The following is a 22,688-nucleotide window of genomic DNA, read 5'->3' on the forward strand; positions in this document are numbered from 1 at the left end:
TGAGGAGGCAGACTGTAGGTTTCTGTCAGTGCCTAGATGGTGATTAGGAAACTGTACAGAATGACCGCAGCTACTAAAGAGCAGGGGGGGGGGAGGGGAAACCAGTCTGGACAGCACAGTGACCCTCTGAGTATGAGAAGCCCAAATGTGTGAAAGTACCCCCCTCGAGGTCTGCATGGGTGATCAGACCCCCCCTTGAAATGAATGAAAAGAGTGAGCATCCAAGTTCAGTGAATAATACAGAGAATGTTTTTGGCCTCTTATCTTAGAAAGATATAATGACATTGAAAGCACACTCAAGAAAGTTCAATTGACCAATCCCAGCTATGGAGGGACTGTCTAATGACACGAGGTTGAGAGATTGGGCCTGCTCTTATTAAAGTTTAGAAGCATGAGGTGACCTTATTGAAACTTGCAACATTGTTAGGGATTTGATGTCGAAAAGTTGTTTCCAGGACCAAAGAGTAAAGGGTTGCCCATTGAACACAGATTAGAAGAATTTCTTCTCTGAGGGTCGTGAACCTGTGGGAATCTTTACTAGAGTTGGCTTTTGTGGCTGTGTCATTAAGTATATTCAATATTGAGACAGACATATTTTTCATCAGTCAGGGTATCGAAGGTTATGGGAACAACGGGAAAGTGGAGTTGAGGATTATCAGATCAGTTGATCTCTCATTGAATAGTGGAGTAGACTGTGCTGAAAGGCCTATTCTGTCTTATGGAGTGTTGCACCTCTAACATTGTTTCTTTGCCATTTTATGAAGACTGGAAGTGAAGAGGTAGCTGCAAATGGTTCAAACACCACCTCTAGATGGCAGATTGAGCACGTAAATAGAACACCGAAATCATTCCAAAGTGACGGGAGATTTTATAAGGGACTGTGGCCTGAAGCTACACTAACGGCAAGTTGGATTTGATATCGATTTGTTTTCGCAAATAACTTTAAGACAATACTCCAGTTACACAACTAGGGAGTCATAGAGTCATACAGTCATAGAGATGTACAGCATGGAAACAGACCCTTGGGTCCAGCCCGTCCATGCCGACCAGATATCCAGACAATTTACTACCCCCAATCATCCTAGAATCATACAATCTCTACAGAGTGGAAGCAGGCCCTTCAGCTCAACAAGTTCACACCAACCCTCTGAAGAGTATCCCACTATCCCCCTATCCCTGACTAATGCACCTAACCTACATATCACTGTGGGTAATTTAGGATGGCCAATTCACATTTTTGGACTGTGGGAGGAAACCAGAGCACTGGAGAAAACTAATGCAGACATGGGGAGAACGTGCAAACTCTATACAGACAGTCACCCAAGGCTGGAATTGAATCCAGGTCCCTGGTGCTGTGAGGCAGCAGTGCTAACCACTGAACCACCATGCTACCCTAAATTCTGGTCTGCTGGGCCAAAGATATTTTACCCATAATTGAAAAGTCACAATAGAAACATTTCAACAAATTAAACGTACTGTAGTGTCTTTAGCCAATATTTTTCTACCCTCCCCCTGTCAGACTGACTGTGATGATTCATTTCCCCCAATGCTCCAGGAAGCCAATACAAACAGGTTATAGTACAATTTTAACAATTTTTGATGTTGGCACTGACGTCAATGCACAAATGTGTGGAAGTATCCTGAAGCCAGACACAGACAGCTGATATTATCAGCTGGTGGCCATTTTGGTGTTTGGAGAAATGGCACCAACATGAGAAATGCTGTTGATTACTATCCTTCCCTCCAAATGAACTGTCAGTGTTTGGTAGCAGAGCACAGCTGATTCGAGACACAGGTGAGTGAGTGTGCTTGACTTTGCTTTTGGAGGAACAAACACACAGTGAGGAAAAAAATGTAAAGTACTTTGAATGCCGGGAATCTTAAATAAAAACAGGGAATGCTGGAGAGTCTCAGCAGGCCTGGCATATTCTATGGGGAAAGAATTATCATTTTGAGTCCAATCTGACTTTTCTTTAGAACTGAGAATAGTTTTTACGCTGATGACAGAGGGAGAAGAGGAGAGAGTGGAACAGAGTTTGAGGTATCTAAGCAGAAAATGAGGGATTCATCCTCTGGTTTGTGTTGAGCTTCATTGGAACACTGTAGCAGGACAGAAATTTTAACATACAAGCAAGGTGACATGTTAAAATGGCAAGCAACTGGAAAGACAGGTCATTCTTACTGCGTGGACATGATAATCCAGTCTGGTTTCTCCAGTTCAAGGGAGACTGCATTGTGAGCAGCAAATGCAGTAGACAGAATCACATGGGAAGCTGCTGGACTGTTAATCCAGAGACTGTTTTGGGGATCCAGGTTCAAATCCTGCTGCAGCAAATAGTGGAATTTGAATTTAATTTTAAAAATCTGGAATTACGAGTCTGTTGATAACCATTTTTGATTGTCGGAAAAACCTAACTTGTTCACAAGTGTCCTTTTGTGGAAGGATGCCACCTTACCTGATCTGGCTGACACCTGACTCCAAAACCACAAACATGTGGTTGACTCTTAGCTGCCCTCTGGGATGGGCAATAAATGCTGGCCGAGCCAGTGACACCCTCATCCCGTCAATGACCGAAACAAGAAAATTGAACCAAGTACAAGTGAAATGTTCCTTCATCTGGAAGGTGTGTTTGGGCCTTGGGACAGTGAGGATGGAAGAGGTGTAAGGGGCAAGTGTTATTTACCTTCTGAGACTGCATGGGAAGTGTTAGGAGTGATGAAGGAGTGAACCAGGGAGTAGCAAAGGGCATGATCCCTCCAGAAAGCTGAGAATGATGGGGTCAGAAGATATATTTGGTGGTGGCATCCTCTGGAGGTGGCTGAGGATAATCTTTCAAATACTGATCGAATAGAAACTGAGGACAAGGGGAACCCTATTGTTGTTGTAGGAGGAAAAGGCAGAGAAACTGGTAGAAAGGAATGTAGTCAAAGTAAACATTGGAGTTGGTGGTTTTGTATTGGAAACTGAGAGCAAAATTGATTACGTTTTGCAATTCCAGGTGAGAGCAGGAAGCAGCATTGATCATCGATGTATCAGGAGGGAGTCTGAATAGGACTGGAACAACAATAAGGATATTAAGCTGGAGAAGGTTCAGAAGAGATTTACGAGGATGTTGCTGGGAATGGAAGGTATGAGTTGTCAGGAGAGGCTGGAACTTTTTTTTTACTGGAGCACAGGAGGTTAAGAGGCTACCTTATAGAGGTTTATAGAATAATGAGGGGTATAGATAAAGTGAATGGCCAGTGTCATTTTCCTAGAGTTGGGGATTTCAAGACTAAGGGCATATTTTTAAGGTGAGGGGAGAAACATTTAAAAAAAGACATGAGGGGCAATTTCTTTTACATGGAGTGTGATTCTTGTGTGGTATGAACTTTCAGAAGATGCAGGTACAGTTACAGCCTTTTAATGTTTAAGAGACATTTGGTCAGTACATGGATAGTAAATATTTGGAGTGATATGACTCAAGTGCAGGCAGATGGGACTTGTTTAGTTTGGGATTATGGTTGGCATGAATTGGTTGGACCAATGGGTCTGTTTCTGTGCTGAATGACTCTGTGACGCTAGAACCAGGAATGTTCCTCATTCTCCACAAACAGACAAGCATTACTGTAACACATGCAGGTACGCTTGGCCACAGCTTTGACCAAAAGAAAGTGAGTAGAGTTAAAGGATAAGCTGTTCAAATCGACAATGGGTTTGGCCGGGCAATTGGAGGACTGGTGGATGGGGACGGCTCAGACCTCATTTTGGAGGAAGCAAAGAATATTCAGACCATCCTGATGCGGATGGATGTGTTGCACAGTCATGGAGAAGGGAAGGCAGCTATGGCCAGAAACTAGAAACTGTGCAATGGATGTACAGATGAATCACATGATACACTAAATAAAGGGTGTCGAGGTGGCAGGAGTGGGGACATGGAAGAGGTGGTGGAAATAGAGTCAAGTTAGGTAGAGGTAAGTTCAGTGGGGCAGGAAGAGGCTTAAGTGAAGGATCGGTGATGGATTGGTGTTGATTTATGGAAGGAGGTAGAGTCTGTATGAGGTTGAGGTCCAACGTACACAGTTTGCTTCTTTTGGAAGTGTTTTGTGGAGATTGTCGTTTGAGAGGGGGAGAGGGCAAAATCCTTGAGCTGAAAGGTATGTTCTTTACTGTGTTACAACAAACTATTCTAAACCTCTCCTTACTTTCTCAATGCCTATGTACCTCTGACGTACACCCCCTACCTTGGTCTCTCCCTTTCTCAAGAACTCCTGTTGGTATTTGTCTCCTATTATTCCCTTGAGTGCACTCTATGGGTTTAATCTTTGGATGATTAAAATAGTTTCCTGTTTTCAGCTGGTCAACTGCTCCCAATGAGTAAAGATTTATCACCATTACTATTATAACTACTTACAGCTGGGTCAGGTAAACAACAAGAGAAGGGGACACCACATCGCTCCCGGCTGGTGTTTTCCTTCGAACAGTTGAAGTAAAGATTGCTGTCCCAGTCATCAGGGCCAGCAGCCCCGCAACACTGCATCTGAAAGGGTTGGATCAGGGGAGGCAGAGAGAGAAAGAGTGAGAAATAATGAAAAGAAGTGACACTGAATTGAATACCTCAACAGGCCCTAAGCAGAGCCAAACAGGAGACTTTTCAAAACCACAAAACTTCAAAAACGAGCACATGGTTTACTGCATCCTACTGCAACCTTCTTGTCTCCAAAACCCCATTAACTCCACACATGGACTGCAGCGGTTCAAGAAGGTTGCTTCTCAAGGATAACTAGGGATGCACAATAAGTGCTGGGCCTGCCCGTAATGCCCATGTTTCCTAAATGAATTTTAAAAAGTCAATATCGGGACCCCTGGTTCAAAACCCACCACAATCCGAGGACAGGGAAACCCACAAGTCAAACATGGGATGTAACACCGAACATTTCCAGCAAAACAGCAAGGATCCCATTGTCAGCTGCACAGTTTCCAGCAGCAACATCCTGTCTGTTGCCCAGTGACAGCAAGGGAATGAAGATGAAGAACATGCTCACGTACATATTTCTGCACTGCATCGATGAGGTTCTGAAGATCTATATCGTCACGATACACCTTGATATTATCTCGAATGAACTTCTGCACATGTTCCTTCACAGTGTCTTGAAACACAAAGGCCAGAATTCCAGCCACGAGTTCCACGGTGAAGATGGTTCCGATGGTTATTGAAAACTACAAAAGTAAAATTCCAGAGAATTGGAGATGGTTGGAATCAATGTCAGCTAGACAAGCTGCTGTTCATTTGGCTCCTAGTTTCTGTCCAACTGACTAGTCCAATAATGATCAAGACTCTCAATGTTCCACATTCCCATCCTCAAATAAATCTCGAGCTCTCTCATCCTGGAGTGCCATTTCATATTTCCTTGAAAGTGGAGTCGCAGGTCGATAGGATAGTGAATAAGGCATTTGGTACACTTGTCTTTATTGGTCAGTACATTGAGGATAGGGGTCCGGAGATCACATTGAGGCAGTACAGGACATTGGTTAGGCCACTTACAGAATACTACCTTCAATTCTGGTCTCCCTGCAAGAGGAAGGATGTTGTGAAATTTGAAAGGGTTCAGAAAAGATTTACAAGGATGTTGTCAGAATTGGAAGGTTCGTACTCTAAGGAGAGGCTGGGGCAGTCTTCCCTGGAGCATCGAAGGCTGAGGGGTGATCTTATAGAGGTTTGTAAATCTTGAGGGGCACGGATAAGGTCTTTTCCCCAGAGTGGGGGAGTCCAAAACTGGAGGACATAGTTTGAGGGGAGGGATTAAAAGGGACCTAAGAGGCAACCTTTTCCTGCAGAGGTTGGTGCATGTATGGAATGATCTGCCAGAGGAAGTGGTGGAAGATTGGTACAACTACAGCATTTCAATGGATGGTTTTACGATTCAGAAGGATTTAGAGGGATATCGGCCAAGTGCTGATATCTGATCAGCATGGATAAGTTGGACTGAAGGTCCATGGTGTACAACTCGATATATAACTTGATGAGTCTCTAATCTCTCATGTCAAAGATTCCTCAAAAAACTCAGTCATGAGCTCCAACGTTTGTACCTTTTAAATCCTTAAGCCCTCTTAGCATCCTCTAAACTGAAACCTTGAGCCTGATCTCACTGAACCTTCCCCTTTCCAAGTGTGATGGACACCTTCCCATGCCCATCACAGAGGTTTCATCAAACCCTGTATGTGGACCTCAGTCATGGCACAATTTTCTACCTGGGGGTAAAGCAGCAGTTGGTAGCTAATGTGCCTGATAGGATGAGAGATTCCAGTTCTGACAAACTAGGATCTGAGAGACAGAGAGAATGACATTGAGGTAAGAACATAAGAACGAGAAACAGGAGTAGGCATTCAGCCCCTCAAGCATCCTTTTAATACTATCGTGGCTGATTTCATCTCAATCTCAACTCCATTTTCCTGTCCACTCTCCATAACCCTTCAACCCATTACTAATGGAAAATCTGTCCAGTTTCCCCTCAAATGTACTCAATGTCCCAGCATCCACAACATCCTGGGGATTGAATTCCACACATTCACAATTCTTTAAGAGATTTCTCTTCTGTTTTATATCTCCGACCCTTAATTCGAAAGTTATGACCTCTTGTTCCAGATTGCCCCACATGAGGGAACATCCTCTCTACATCTACTTTGTCAATTTCCTTTAGCATCATATATACCTCATTCTCCTAAACTCAAGCAAGCAGAGATCTAATCAATCTCTCTTCATAAAACACGCCCCTTATTTCTGGAATCAATCTAGTGAACTTCCTCTGAACTGCCTCCAGCACAAGTCCCTCGTCAAGAAAGGGGACCAAAACTGTATACAATAGGGTGGTTAAGGAGGCATTTGGCATGCTTGCCTTCCTTACTCAGACCATTGGATATAGGAGTTGGGATGCTATGTTGAGGTTGTATAGGACGTTGGTGAGGCCACTTTTGGAGTACAGTGTGCTCTGGTCGCCCTGTTATATAAAGGATATTATTAAATTAGAAAGGATTTATAAAAGGTTTACTGGGACTAGAAGGTTTGAGTTATAAGGAGGGGTTGGATAGGCTGGGACTTTATCCACTGGAGCATAGGAAGTTATAGAGATTTATAAAATCATAGATATCTGGGGGGGCATATTTTTAAGGTGAGAGCAGAAAGATTTAAAAGGGACCTGAGGGGCAATGTTTTCACAGAGAGTGGTTCATATCTGGAATGAACTGCCAGAGGAAGTGGTGGATGCAGGTACAACATTTAAAAGGCATTTGGATAGCTACATGTATAAGAATGATTTAGAGAGATATGGGCCAAACTCAGGCAAGTAGGACTAGTTTAAGTTGGGAAACTTGGTCAGCATGGATGGGTTGGACTGAAGGGTCTGTTTCTGTGCTGTATGACTCTATTACTCTATGACTCTATTCTTGGTGTGCTCTCACAAATGCCTGCACAATTACAGCAACATTTCCCTACTTGTATATTCTGTTCCTTAAGCAATAAATTCCATTTGCCTTTCTTATTATCTGCTATAGCTGCATATGAGTTTTCTGATTCATGCAGGAGGACACTCAGATCCCTCTGTACTGAAGCACTCTGACATTTCTATTCCACTGACGTTACATTTATCTTTATTAAACTTCATCAGGCAAACTTTGGCCAAATTTACATATTCATATCCATTTGCAAAAGTCTTATTTCTTCATTGCAACTTACTTTCCCACTTAGTTTAGTGCTATCTGTAAATCTGGCTATAGTACTCCCATACAATCCCTACAGTGCGGAAGCCAGCTATTCGGCACATTGAGTCCACACCAATCCTCCAAAGAATATCCCACCCAGACCCATCCCTCTACCCTTTCCCTGTAACCCTGCATTTCCCATGGCTAATCCACCTAGCCTGCACATCCCTGGACACTATGGGCAATTTAGCATTGCCAATCCACCCAATCTGCACATCTTCAGACCATGGGAAGAAACCAGAGCACCTGGAGGAAACCCATGCAGATATGGGAAGAATGTGTAAACTCCACAACCGCCCAAGAACGGAATCAAACCCTGGTCCCTCGCGCTATGAGGTAACAGTGCTAACCACTAAGCCACCTTACTGTTTTCTATCCCACATCCAGATCATTAATATAGATTGAAAATAGTTAGGAGAAAGGGAGGACTGCAGATGCTGGAGATCAGAGCTGAAAATGTGTTGCTGGAAAAGCGCAGCAGGTCAGGCAGCATCCAAGGAGCAGGAGCCCTTCCTGAAGAAGGGCTCATGCCCGAAACATCGATTCTCCTACAACACATTTTCAGCTCTGAAAATAGTTAGGGACCAAGTATACATCCTGCCACACAGAAAAAGAACAATTTATCCCGGTTCTCTGCTTTCTGTTGGCTAGTCAATTCTCTTCAAAGCTAATATATTACCCTATTTGATCTTCCTTTGTGCAGTACCTTACCAAATGCCTTCTGTGAGCCCAGATATACTGGAAGTACAGGATCCATATTATCAACATTGCTTGCTACATCTTCGACAATTAGTCAAACATGATTTATGCTTCTTAAAACCATGCTGACTCTGTAGTGCATTTTAACTTTCCGAATATCCTGTTGTTACTTTCCTAATAATGGATTCTAACAATGTCCATGTTAGATGCATGTTAAATTAACTGGTCTGTCTGCCTTTCTGCCTCTCTCCCTTTTTGAATAAAGGCGTTGTATTAGCATTTCTCCAATCCACTGGAACCTTTCCTGCATCTCGAGAATTCTGGAATATTACAAGTGGATCCACTACCTCTTCTGTTACTTCCTTTAAGACCCTAGAATGTAGGCTGTTAGGCCCTGGGAACTTGTCTACCTTCAATCCTTCAGGTTGCTCAGTACTGTGGTGATGATCATTCAAAGTTCTTCCCTTTCCATAACTTCTGCATTACCTGATTACTACTGGGATGGTACTAGTGTCTCCACCATGAAAACTGAAGCAAAATATTGATTTTGTCTCTGCCATTTCCGTGTTCCCCATTATTAACTTCCTAGTCTTATTCTCCAATGGACCAACATTCACTTTAGCTACTCTCTTTACTTTTGTATATTTATGGTAGCTTTTCCTGTCTGTTTTTATATTTTTCAGTATTTTTCTTTCTTAATTTACCTTTGCTCTTTTTATTACTTTTTTCATAACTTTTTTCATTGATCTTTGAAAGTTTCTCAATCCTCCAGTCTGCCTATGATATGCTTTAGGTTTTGTTTTTATATTACCTTTAACTTCTTTGCCAAACCAATTTCCTTCCATTCTAGAATAAATTTTAAACTTTTTCACAGAGGGTGGTGCTTGCATGGAATGAGCTGCCAGAGGAAGTGGTGGAAACTGGTACAATTACAGAATTTAACAGACATCTGGATGGGTATATGAATAGGAAGGATTTAGAGGGATATGGGCTACGTGCTGGCAAATGGCACTAATGTAGGATATCTAGTCGGAATGGACAAATTGGACTGAAGGGTCTGTTTCCGTGTTGTACATTTCTTTGACTCTGAATGGGAGCAATTGAGAATCTCCTTAAACATCTGCCACTGCTGATCAATTTCCTTCCTTTTATTCTATTTGCCCAGTCCCCCAGGGCTCGATCAGTCCTCATGCCTATGTAACTACCTTTGTTTAACTCCAGAATGCTAGTGTGGGACTCCACTTTCTTGCCCTCAAAATGAATTTGAAATTCTAGCATCTTTTGAGTACTCCTGTCAAGTGGATCCTTTACTATGATATCATTTATTAATCCCACCTCATAACACAATATCAAATCCTGACTAGCCTGCTCTCTAATTGGTTCCATGATATATTGCTCCAAAAAACAATATCTAATACTTTCAATGAACTCTCCCTTGCCAATTTGATTAATCTGGTCTCATTCTTTGGTCCACCCACTCTTGCAAGTTGACATACAGTTATAGAGTCGTATAGGCGTACAGACCCTTCTGCCCAATTTGTCCATGCCAACCCGGTTTCCTAAACTCAACTAGTTCCAGTTGCGTGTGTTTGGCCCATATCCCTCTAAACCTTTCATATCCACACCCCTGTCCAAATGTCTTTTAAATGTTGTAATTGTACCCATTTCTACCATTTCCTCTGGTGGCTTGTTCTATATACACACCATTCTCTGTTCGAAAAAGTTGCCCCTTAGGTGCCTTTTAAATCTCACTTCAACCCTCTAGTTTTGGACTCCCCTACTCTAGGAAAAAGACCTTGGCTATTCACCTTGTCTATGCCGCTTGTGATTGTAAAACGCTCTAAAATCACCTCTCACCTTCCTATGCTCCAGGAAAAACGTTCCAGCCTATCCTACCTCTCCTTATGACTCAATCCTTCCAGTCTTGGTAACATCCTAGTAAATCTTCTTTGAACCCTTTCCAGTTTAATAATATTCTTCCTATAGCAGGGTGACCAGAATTATACACAGTACTCTAAATGTGGTCTTGCCAATGTCTTGTACAGCTGTGAAATGTGTCCCAACTCCATACTCAACACTCTGACCGAGGAAGACAAATATGTCAAACCTGTGGGGCCACTTTCAAGGAAATCTGTATCTGCACCCCAAGGATTCTGAGTTCATGTGACTATTCTAACGTAAAAATGATCCTTGAAAGCAAAAGAAAATCAAATCACATGGTGCTGTTTTATCTCCCACAAACACATTCAGTTGCCCTTCCCACCAGATCATAATCACTGTGCTCAGGAATTTGGATCTTTGCACTTTGTCGATTAGCACCTCCTGGGGGTGTTGCAGGCTGGCTCAGCGCTGGACAATCTGCTCAGCAAACTACCCTTTCAGAGGCCTGTCTTTCACCAGCAACAACAAGCCCTGAGAATTATCCCAAGGCATCAGTCTGCCATTAAACAATACTGGTTCCACTGGGGGTAAATAGTATTTGCACAGCAAGCTCACAAGTAATGATTAGATGAAGAAACACTGAGGCCCAGTGTTTACTGAAGGAATGGGGGGGTGGGCAGGGTGCATAAGTTTCCAAGTCAGTATGTGAGTAGCTTGAAGAGAAACTTGCAGGGGGTGGTGTTCCCATGTATCCGTTGACCTTGTCTTTCAAGATGGAAGTGGTTGTGAGTTTGAAAAATGCTGTCGAAAGAGCCTTAGAGAATTTCTGTTGTGTATCTTTGTAGATGGTACACACTACTACTACTGAATGTCAGTGGTGGAGGGAGTGGATGTTTTTAGATGTGGCACCAAGCCAGCTGGCTGCTTTGTCCTGAGTGGTGTCAAGCTTCCTGAGTGTTGTTGAAGCTGCCCCCGTCAGGCATTAGTGATTTGGATATGATGGAGTTTAGGAGTCAGGAGATGAGTTACTTGCTGCAGGATTCCTAGCTTCTAGCCTATCTTGTAGCCACAGTAGTTATATGGCTAATTCAGTTTAGGTTCTGGTCAATGGTAACCCCTGGATGTTGCTAGTTGCTAGTCACCAACTGCCTCTAGATCCAATATTTCAAAATGACTTGAGTCCAGTATTTCTTCTATGCCTAATAGCTATGTTCCCAGACCCTCCATCACACCTGACCAGCTTCACTGATGGTTTTAGGAATAGAACATAGAACATTACAGCACAGTACAGGCCCTTCAGCCCTTGATGTTGCGCCGACCAGTCATACCAATCTGAACCCATCTAACTTACACTAGCCCATATGTTTGTCCAATGACGACTTGAATATCCTTTGGTGTATCCTCAAACCCGAACAAAGCTCTTAGTTCTCAGCTTTCCTCCACCTATGGATCCTTCCTCCAATTGCCACTGATTGAGACAGTACGGGATCAGTGGTGGAGACCAGGGAAGAACTAGCAAAGTGTAAATGATAACTTACATAGAGATGCAAGACAGATATTCGAATTAAATAGAGAGAGGCCTTGAGAGAAAGGGAACTAGACAGAAGATACGGGAGAGAGGAAGACAGAATGGGAAAAAGGGCACGAGACAGGATGAGTTGGGAGTGTGGTGCTGGAAAAGCAGAGCAGGTCAGACAGTATCCAAGAATTGACAATTTAGGCATAAGCTCTTCATCAGGAATGAGAGTGAGACAGAAGGCATGAGAGAGTGAGGGTTGTAGAATAGGTGAGATACAAATGAGAGGGGAGTGGGTGAGGAAAGGAGAGGGCATGAGAGAGTGAGCGAGCAAGAGGGCACAACAGTGATAGCAGATGGGACAGAGAAAACAGTACTGGGATATACGAGACAACAAGTCCACCCAGGAAAGGGGACAAGAGGGAGGCACATTCGGACGCACAGGATCTACACTTTAACCTTTGTGAGAAACCTGAGACATTATATTTAAAACCAGTGGGTAATAAAACAATTCCTGATCAGCCATGCTCAATGTGGAGTGACAGTTCTTGAGCAAAATTCTGTGACCACATATTAGTGGCTTGGTCTAGGAAATTCTAGGAAACAGATATTCACAGACATGTCTGTTTCCAGGAGCACTGAGCTCACTGAGGAAATGATACACAACAGGTTTGAAAGACTTACAAACTTTAGGAGACAGATATTCTCACGTAGAGCTCCAATGCAGCCTGCAAATCCCAAAATGAAGGTGACTGAGCCAACCACCAGGACCACCCAGACTGGATCGAAGCCTTTCAGCTCTGTGATGGACTGAATTTTCAACACACCCTGTACACATAGAAACAAATTCCAATCAATCATCAGTCAGGACCCACGGGCATAATAGCATTATTGCTGGACAATTAATCCAGAGATCCAGGCAACATTCTGGGAATCTAGGTTGAAATCCTGCCATGCAGTTGGTGGAATTTGAATTCAATAAAAAAAAAATCCCAGAACTGAGTCTAATGATGATGATGAAATCATTGCTGATTATTGGAAAAACCCATCTGGTTCATTAATGTTTTCAATGGAAAGAGACTGCCATTCATATCTGGTCTGGCCTGCATGTGACTCCAGACTCACAGCAATGTAGCTGACTCTTAACTGCCCTCTGAGCCATTTAGGAATGGGTAGTAATGCTGGTCTGGCCAGTGATGCCCACATCCTGTAAATGTATTAAAGAAAATCACCACTTCAAAGTGTCTTTTCAAAGCTAGTTCTTGCTAACGGTTTGTGTCATCTCCGAATGGTTTTATTGATGCTGCCAGAACACCTCAACAACCTGAGCACCGACATAGCAATTAGCATCAAGAATGAATTAATTACAAGGTCCGAGCACATTGTTCCCAAATATTTTGCTGCCATCAGCTGGTGTCACCATCACTGCTGAGATGATTGGAAATTAAGAATTTGAAGTGGACACAAGCAGTGAAGTATTTTGCGATGTCTGATGACAGTTAAAGGTTCTCCATAAACATTAGCTGCAGTGAAGGAATCTGGAACACCAGAGGCGACAGTGGCTTCTGAACTTCTAGAGTGCCAGCAGGTGTCAAGCGAAAGACACTAGGGTGAACGACGTTACTCAAGACGGGTCTCCCTGAGGCTGCCAACCAGGAACAATTCACTGAGGAATGGGAGTTGAAGGGATTGCAGAGGGTGGCATATCTATAGCGTCCCAACTGTATATCTGTGGATAGGAAGTCACATTAAACAGACAGCAGCGAGGCAGTGCTCTCATTGTCAGCCCAGTGGAAAGCTTTTAATAGTAAACATCACCAAAATCACAGGGACACCATATCCCCCAACTCAAATGTTCTGATGAAAGTTCACAGAGCTGAAAAAGTAACTCTCTCTCTTTCTCCACAGACATTGCCGAAACTGCTGAGTATTTGCAACATTTCCTCATGTGATGTTAATCCCTAAGGTCCTAGACTTGAGAATTCCATAAGAGTTGGGAGGCTATTTGGCCCCTCAAGTGCTCCTCCAATCAGTCAGATCATGGCCTGATCTGACTGTGATGTGAACTCAACACACTGGCCCACCCTGATGATTACAGGTTCATGACTAACAATGAAATCAATGTAGCTTTTCCTTAAAAATGTCTAACCCCCTTGTCTCTCTGAGTAAGAGAAATCCAATGATTTAAGACCTGCTGAGAGAAAACACTTCTCCTCATCTTGAGCTTGTTGATGCTGGTTTGAGTCCAGTAACAACCAGCTGCTGCCTGAACCCAGCAATTGCCAGCTGCAGCAGTCACTTTATTAATGTAATAAACCATACACTTACCTCTTACATGTACTCTTACAAAGTAGATTTTATATACTTTCCAACAAACTGAATTAAAAACTTATTTATACACCCACTCGAGTCCCTTGACACTCCCTGAGTAGTCACAGAACACAAAAGATAATGTCCCGAGCTGGATAACTGTTACTGCTGCTGAGGAGGGCTGATGCTGCTCTCTCTCTGTCCATGTCTCCATGTCTCTGACCTAAGGTTTGATTTGCGATGGGGGGGTCCCTGGAGTTGTCGCTGCCTGTATGCCTTGAGGGTGTTCTTTTACCCTCTTTCCTTATCTTTCTCAAGTAATGGTGTCTTTTTCCCATTGGCTCAGGTGCTTTCACTTTTTGCATCTGATTGGCTCCAGACCAAGGAACTAGGTAGCGTTACCTCATTGTCCCTTGCCAAATAAGGCCAGTAATAACTTATCTTTTCTACTTTTTTTCTGAAGAATATACTTGGTACCAAGCAGTACCTGGACTCCAGTCATTCTCGGTACACAAGCTATTTTCCTCTGTGTGTCAGCAGGTTTAGAGCATTCCTAGTCCCTGTCAGTGACTGGTATCTCAGTGTCTCTGCAGCCTCCTGGCTAATATCTCATTTTCAGGAGCATTTCTCTGACTGGTCCCCCTGTCTCTCTCTGTGCAGCAGCCTGGCTAACAAGCTTAACTGGGAAATCCCTCATTTTTAAACAATACCCTCTCGTTCTAATCCCCCCTACAAGGGGAAAACATCCTCTAAGCATTCATTGTGTCACATCCCTTCAGGAACATTTAGATTTCAAAATGATCAGCTCTCACTCTTGAAGACTCCAATGGATACAGGCCCAAACCTTCCTCATAAAATAACCCTCTCCATCACAGAAACCAATTAATTGAACCTTCTCTGATCTACTTCTTATGCAGTATATCCTTCCTTGAATAAAGTGATCACTTCTAGTCACAGTACTACAGATGTGTACTGACCAATACCTCTTACAGCTGCAGCAAAATATCCTGACCTTTATATCCCATTCCCCTTTGCAATAAACAACAATATTCTGTTTGCCACCCAATTTCTTGCTCTATCTGCATATGAACCTTATGTGAGTCATGTACCAGGGAGATGGTGGTAGACTGTCACTAGACTAATAATTCCAAACAGCAAACTAATAGGTGGCACGGTGGCACAGTGGTTAGCACTGTTACCTCACAGCACCAGAGACCCGGGTTCAGTTCCCACCTCAGGTGACTCTCTGTGTGGAGTTTGCACATTCTCCTTGTGGGTTTCCTCCGGGTGCTCTGGTTTCCTCCCACAATCCAAAACAATGTGCAGGTTAGGTGAATTGGCCATGCTAAATTGCCCCGTAGTGTTAGGTGAAGGGGCAAATGTAGGGGAATTGGTCTGGGTGGGTCGGTATGGACTTATTGGGCCGAAGGGCCTGTTTCCACACTGAAAGTAATGGTCTGGAGACTTGGCTGCTAATCCCACCTTGACGGATACTGAAACTGCATTCAATAAAAAGGCGAAAAAATGTAAATTGTTGTTTGGGGGAAGAAACACATTTTATTCACTGGCATGCTCTTCTTACCAGTCTGACCTACATGTGACTTCAAACTGACATCAGTAATGTGTAGTTAACTCTTACCACTAGCCCTCTGGACAATCAATACAGGCCTAATAAGTGATGTCCACATCCTGAACAAATAAGAGAAAGAAAAGGCACCCATATTCTCCTCAGTTACCAGAGTGCTGCAATCGCTCTCCAATTAAACTGTACAGTCTTTCCCTTCTTTCTGCCAAAGTGGGCAGCCTCACATTTACCGACACATCTTTCCTCAGTCTCAATCCATTCTTACCTTTTCATTCCACGCCCAGAAAGTGATCGCAAGGAGCCCAGCTCCAGCTACCTAAAGGAGAGAGGAAGCAAGATTCAATCAGCAGGATCTCAATACACCATCTACTATTTCCCTTCAATTCATAAGTATTTGATGATTTTTAAACTCATCAGAGGTGAGGAACTGTATGTGTGTCAAATGGTATAGAATGATGGCCTTAAACTCTCCCAGGACAGGGACACCACTAAGGTAGATCCAGTGTAAACCTCCCTCAACACTGTCCCCATCAAACACCCCCAGAACAAGGAAGCATGGGATTAGATTCAGAGTGAAGCCCCTCCCAAGTTGTCTCATTCAAACTATAAGATGTAGGATCAAAAGTAGGGTTTTTGCCTTATTGGGTCTGCTCCACCATCCAATCAAATCATGGTTGATCTGATAATCTTCAACCTTACTTTCTTATCTTATCCTTAAAATCCTTAATTCCCTTACTAACTAAAAATATCAGCCTTGAATACACTTAACTCAGCTTCAAAAAAAACTCTATGATAAAGAATTCCATGGATTCAATCCCCTCTGAGGGAAGAAATTCTTCCTCATCTGTGTCTTAAATGAGTGTTCCCTTATCCTGATGTTATACTCTCTGGATTAGTGGTGCTGGAAGAGCACAGCAGTTCAGGCAGCATCCAAGTAGCTTCGAAATCGACGTTTCGGGCAAAAGCCCTTCATCCGGAATAAGAAGGGCTTTTGCCCGAAACATCGATTTCGAAGCTACTTGGATGCTGCCTGAACTGCTGTGCTCTTCCAGCACCACTAATCCAGAATCTGGTTTCCAGCATCTGCAGTCATTGTGTTTACCTCGTTATACTCTCTGGTCCTAGACTCCCACAGGGGAAATAATCTTTCTGCATTGACCAGCTCACAACCCCTAGAAATCTTACATTTTCAATAATGGCACCTTTCATTCTTCCAAAACGTACAGGCCAGTTCTCTGCTCATCAGAAAATACCTCTATACTTAGGATCAATCTTGAGCACCTTCTCTGGACTGTGTCCCATGTCAGTGTATCTTTCCTCAGATAAGGGGTCAAAAACTGTTCACAGTATTCCAGCTATGGTCTAACTAGTGCCTTATATAGTCTTAGCAAGACCACCCTATTTTTATACTCCACTCTCTTTGAAATAAAGGCCATTTGTCTTCCCTATTACTTCTTGAAACTATATGATAGCTTTTTGTGATACATGTCTGTGCTATAGTGTTCTGCAGACTTTCTCTATTTAAATAATATTTAGCTCTTCCATTCTTCCTATCAAAGTGCATAACCTGACATTTTCCCATATTACATTCCACCCGTCAAGTTTTCCCATTCACTTAAGTTGTCAGTATCCCTCTGCAGTATCTTTTTGTGATCCTCATCCCTTGCCTTCCCACCCATTTGTGTCATCCAACAACACAATAACACATTCATTTTCCTCATCCAGGTCATTGTGAATGAGCTAGGCTCAGTACTGGTCACTGTGGCACACCACCAGTTACAGGTTGCTGCCTGATGATGTCCCCCTTAAACCATTCTTCAACCAAATTCCCTGTTTTCTAGTAGTTAGCCAAGCCTTTATCCAAGCTAATATTATACCCCAACGTCATAGGCTCTATGAAATCGCTTAATGTGTGCTACCTTAATGTGTGCCTTTTGGAAATCCATATATATTACAGTTTTCAGTTCCCCTTTATCTACTTTATTTGTCAATTCCTTAAATAATAGAATCCCTACAATGTGGAAGCAGGAAGCAGGAATTAGGCCATTTGGCCAATTGAGTCCACACCAACTCTGAAGAGCATCCCACCTAGATCCAATTCCAATCCTATCCCTGTAATCCTGTATTTCCCATGGCCCATCCACCTAACCTGCACATCTTTGGACTACGGGAGGGAACTGGAACACCTGGAGGAAACCCACTCAGACACAGTCGCCCGAGACTGGATTCGAACCCAGGTCACCGGCGCTGAGGCAGTAATGTTAAATACTGAACCACCATGCTGTGGTAGAAATAATTCTAGTAAATTCGTCAGGCAGGATTTTCTCTTCATGCTTAATCATATTATATATTTCTAAATGCTCTACTAGGTTATTATAACAGACTGTAGAGCATTCTGCCAAAGACAGACGTTAAACATTCCCCAGAAAGGTGTTGGATACAGAATAAAGCAGACTGTTCATGGTCCCTACCAAACACCGCAGGGCAGGATAGATCATGACCAAATTTTGATTAACTTTGACTGTCAGACAATTTCCTCTCAAATCTCCAATGTATTTAAAGCTCAATCATCCAATGAAACTGAAAAAGTATTACTTTTCTCCTGAATTTCTGTGTCCTAGAAATTTTTCTCCAACTTAAGTTAGTAAATTTACTACTAGGGCCAGTATAGTACAGGTTAAGAAAGGTCTGAATAGGAATGGGATTGTGAGAGGAATAACACATGCTTAATACTGTTCTTCTCTCTGTTATGCTCAGTATTAGCTGAACAGGCATTAATCATCCAGTACATTCTAGTGCATGGATCACTGTTGTCCATTCAATGCTGCAGCTCGTTGAAGACAGATTTCAGTGCTGATACTAAAGCCATTCTCATGCTTGAAGGCAATGTCCAGCTATCAGCAGCAGAATTGTAAATATTGTAATGGATGGGGGCATAATCTTTGTCAGAATTAGTAATGTTAAGACAGATAACCTGCTGGAATGGAGTGTCTTAAGGAGAAGGAAGCTGGTGCTTTGTGAGTGTCTTTGAAAGCTCACTAAAGTCAGAGGGCGCTCTGTCAATGTCAAAAAGGTATATGTTGCAGAACCAGGAACTATTGGCCAATAAGTTGACTTCAGTTATTGTGAAGATGTTGGGAGTACAGAACTGTCACTGATCAATTTAATAAGGTAAGTAACAGAGAAGATACAAAAGGCTTCAGGAAGAAAAGGTCACGTCTTACTAATTTGCCAGCACTTTTGGAAGTCACTTGAATGGTTGAGAGGTCGGTTAAGCTTCTTTTTAACCTGGATCCGGAAAACATTTTGAAGAGGTTCCAAAATCTAGCTTCCTCCAGAAACTCAAATCTTGTGGGAAGACACTATAGTGGATTGCGAACTGTCTGGAAATCGTCAATGACACTGGGTCTGCCTGGAGACTGGTTACCAGGGGTTACTGGAAGGATCATATTTGAGGACTTTTACCATCTTCAAGAAGGACAGGAGCTTCGGGAACAATATTAAGGACAATATGAAGATTTCTGCAGGTCATCAGAACTATGACTAACTGATAAAAGGGGAGATCTCCTTGATCAAAGGAACTGGTTTGAACTTGTAAAACTGGCATTTAACTCAAACATATGCAATGTTAATCATGTGCTGAGAACAACACCTAACCACTCATGTTTGGAATGGTGTCTTCCTGACCTGTAGGATTTTATGTGGACAAAGGTCTCTTAGTGGTAGTACAGGGGATCCAGAAAATCAAGAGAGTGTACTTTGTCAACTAGTCAAGAAACGATGATGACTCTAGATTTTAGATGTAGATATTTGCCTTCTTAATTAAAGGAAAACCTGAATGGAGGAAAGACTAGAGAAAGCACGTCTGCAGGTAGTTGGTAGTGTCCCTACCTTTGAATCATGAGATCAGCTTCAAGTACCACCTGCTTCAGAGGTGTATCTTAACAACTCTGAACAGGTTAGTTTGAAAATATCTGAACGGCCAGCCAAAGCACTGAGTACAAGTACCACAAAATGAGACAGTCAAATTGCTTAAATAATTTCTTTGCATCATTTTCCACAGTTATATTCCTCCTTGGAAAGTGGAAGAGAAAAAAATCAAAGTTGTAGCAGAATATGTTAACAGTTCCACAATTCATCATGAACCCACTGTTAAATAGCACTTGTTGTTGATACTCACACTTTGTGAAGATACCTTGACAGCCACATAACCATTTTTATAATTTAGAGATAATATTGCTTTTCAGTTACTAACACCAGTGAGGCTTGTGAACCCGATTCCTGCAGATATCGATGTTGAAATGCCTACAGAGACAACATGTTCTAAATGGGTGGTCTGACGTATCTTTTAACTATTTTGTTCCACATGAGTGGAAGTTGTGTTCCAATGTTCTGTAACTTTTGGTACTTTAGAAACTGCTGGGAATTGAGTGCAGAAACAGTTCTTATGTTGATTCAGTACTTTGGCCTCTGGAAATTCTTAACATGGACTAAGCCGCCCTGAAACATATACAATTTTTTAGAATACACCCTCAGCCGAGAAGAGTGCTTCAGGTACATATATACATACATACACACATACATACATACATACACACATAGTCAAAATGCAGCAATTCTCTGCTTTCAAATTACAGCCTTAAACTAAAGAAAATGAATTCATATCATGAGTTTCAAGACTGCGGGGTGCTGCTGAACAAAGACCTTGGAGTGCAGGTTCATATTTCCTTGAAAGTCACAAGTAGATAGGTAGATAGTGAAGAAGGCGGTTGGTATGCTTTCCTTTATTGGTCAGAGCATTGAGTACAGGAGTTGGGAGGTCATGTTGCGGCTGTACAAGACATTAGATTGGCCACTTTTGGAATATTGCGTGCAATTCTGGTCTCCTTCCTATTGAAAGGATGTTGTGAAACTTGAAAGGGTTCAGAAAAGACTTACAAGCATGTTGGCAAGGTTGGAGGATTTGAGCTATAGGGAGACGCAGAATAGGCTGGGGCTGTTTTCCCTGGACCATTGGAGGCTGAGGGATGACCTCAGAGGTTTATAAAATCATGAGGGGAATGGATAGGATAAATAGATAAGGTCCTTTTCCTGGGGTGGGGGAGTCCAGAACTAGAGGGCATAGGCTTAGGGTGAGAGGGGAAAGATGTAAAAGGGGCAACCTTTTCAGGGGGTGGTGTGTGTATGGAATGAGCTGCCAGATGAAGTGGTGGAGGCTGGTGCAATCACAGCATTTTAAAGGCATCTGGATGGGTATATGAATAAGAAGGGTTTGGGGGGAATATGGGCCAAGTGATGCAAAATGGGACTAGATTGGGTTGGGATAGCTGGTCGGCATGGACGGGTTGAACCGAAGGGTCTGTTTCCGTGATGTACATCTCTATGACTCAAAGCGGCATTGAAATAGTGCTACAACAGCAGGAGGAAGAGCATCCAGCAGAGGGCGACTGAAACAGAGACAGAGAGAGAGAAAGAGAGAGAGACATTACTTCAGACCATGTATGAGAGCCTGAAAGCAGTCACATAAACAGTGGACAGTCATGGACCTGGTATGAAGGAGTGCTTAAACCCCAAACACTACACCACTCTGATGTTTATCTTCTTCCTACTTCCTCTAACTGAAAAAAAAAGGGGGAAGAGAGATGTGCTATTGGAAAATGTTTTGGTCGCAGGGTGAGTAGCAAAGCTTTGGCGAAATCCTTGTTAATTCTCCTCTTCAGTCTTAGAGCAGTGGCATGCTCCTCCTGCAGATGTGGGAGCTCAGCGAGACTTTCATCGTCCCTGATGACTAAACCTGTGGGAAGTGCACCCAAGCTGCAGCTCCGAGGAGAATGTGTTAAGGAGCTGGAGCTGAATGGACTCAGGATCATCCGAGATATTGAGCACATCATAGATAAGAGTTTTAATGTGATGGTTACACCTAAGGTGCAGGCAGAGAGAACTGGAAAGGCAAAGGCTGCAGGAATCCCCTGTGGTCATTCCTCTTGAAGACACGTATCCTGGTTGGATATTGCTGACTGTTCAGGGGAAAGCAGCAGTAACAGGTCAGGAGGCACTAAAACTGGCGCTAGGTCACAGTGGGAAAGGGTAAAGGTAAAAAGGATCTTTGTCCCACGCACACATCCTCTAATAGACTTATACTCCACACTCACACACACACACTTTACCAAGCTTGCATACACACATACGCACACATGCACTCTCTCTCTCTCATGCACATGCACACAGATATAAGTCGATGGGATGAATTTATATTTGCACAAACATTCTATTTTGCTCATAAAATGCACAATTTGCAGGCAGTCAATGCTGGCAGTACATCCTTATAATATTTTGTAAGTTCCACTTTGGAAATAGAACCAGTCTTACTCAAGATTGGGTACAGACAGACTCTAACCTCTCACCTTTAATACATTGTCTGAGCTGAGATGTTATCTTTTTTTTATAAAACCTTAAGTTATCTCGAGAATGTGACTTGAAAGAAGTTCTGGGATTTATATATAAATGAACTGAAACCTGCAACCCATTCTAAAAGATGAAAGACTTCACAGCAATCTAGGAGAAAGTGAGGACCGGTGAAGGACTTTTCCCCAAAACATCGATTCTCCTGCTCCTCGGATGCTGCCTGACCTGCTGTGCTTTTCCAGCAACACACTCTCGACTCTTAACAGCAATCTAGGTTTGTTCAACATATCATTTCAATTGCATGACACTGTAATCTTTTGCTATAAATTCTGTGTCTTATGGTGCTACTCCACAGTTACCTGATGAAGGACCAGCGCTTTGAAAGCTAGTGCCTCTAAATAAACCTGTTGGACTATAACATGGTGTTGTGTGATTTTTAACTTTGTCCACCCCAGTCCAACATTGGCACCTCCACATCAGGACCTTAGTGATAGGAGACTCAATAGTTAGGGGGAGAGACAGGAGATTCTGTGGCTGCAAATGGGAATCCAAGA

At 42.8% G+C, this 22,688-nt stretch overlaps 1 protein-coding gene across 2 annotated transcripts in view; it reads right to left on the reverse strand.

The window, feature by feature from the left end:
* LOC140484555 (tetraspanin-14-like) overlaps positions 1–22,688 on the reverse strand; it is a 69,928-nt gene that overhangs the window by 21,289 nt on the left and 25,951 nt on the right. For both annotated transcript variants that reach the window (XM_072582923.1, XM_072582922.1), the window contains exons 2-5: positions 15,995–16,045; positions 12,519–12,662; positions 5,030–5,200; positions 4,395–4,520 (exon numbers count right to left, since the gene is read on the reverse strand). In XM_072582923.1, coding sequence (XP_072439024.1) covers positions 4,395–4,520; positions 5,030–5,200; positions 12,519–12,662; positions 15,995–16,045 — 492 coding nt within the window. The remainder of the gene's footprint in view (positions 1–4,394; positions 4,521–5,029; positions 5,201–12,518; positions 12,663–15,994; positions 16,046–22,688) is intronic.

This window comes from Chiloscyllium punctatum, chromosome 13 (assembly GCF_047496795.1).
Source record: "Chiloscyllium punctatum isolate Juve2018m chromosome 13, sChiPun1.3, whole genome shotgun sequence".
In the NCBI taxonomy this organism is placed as follows: domain Eukaryota; kingdom Metazoa; phylum Chordata; class Chondrichthyes; order Orectolobiformes; family Hemiscylliidae; genus Chiloscyllium; species Chiloscyllium punctatum.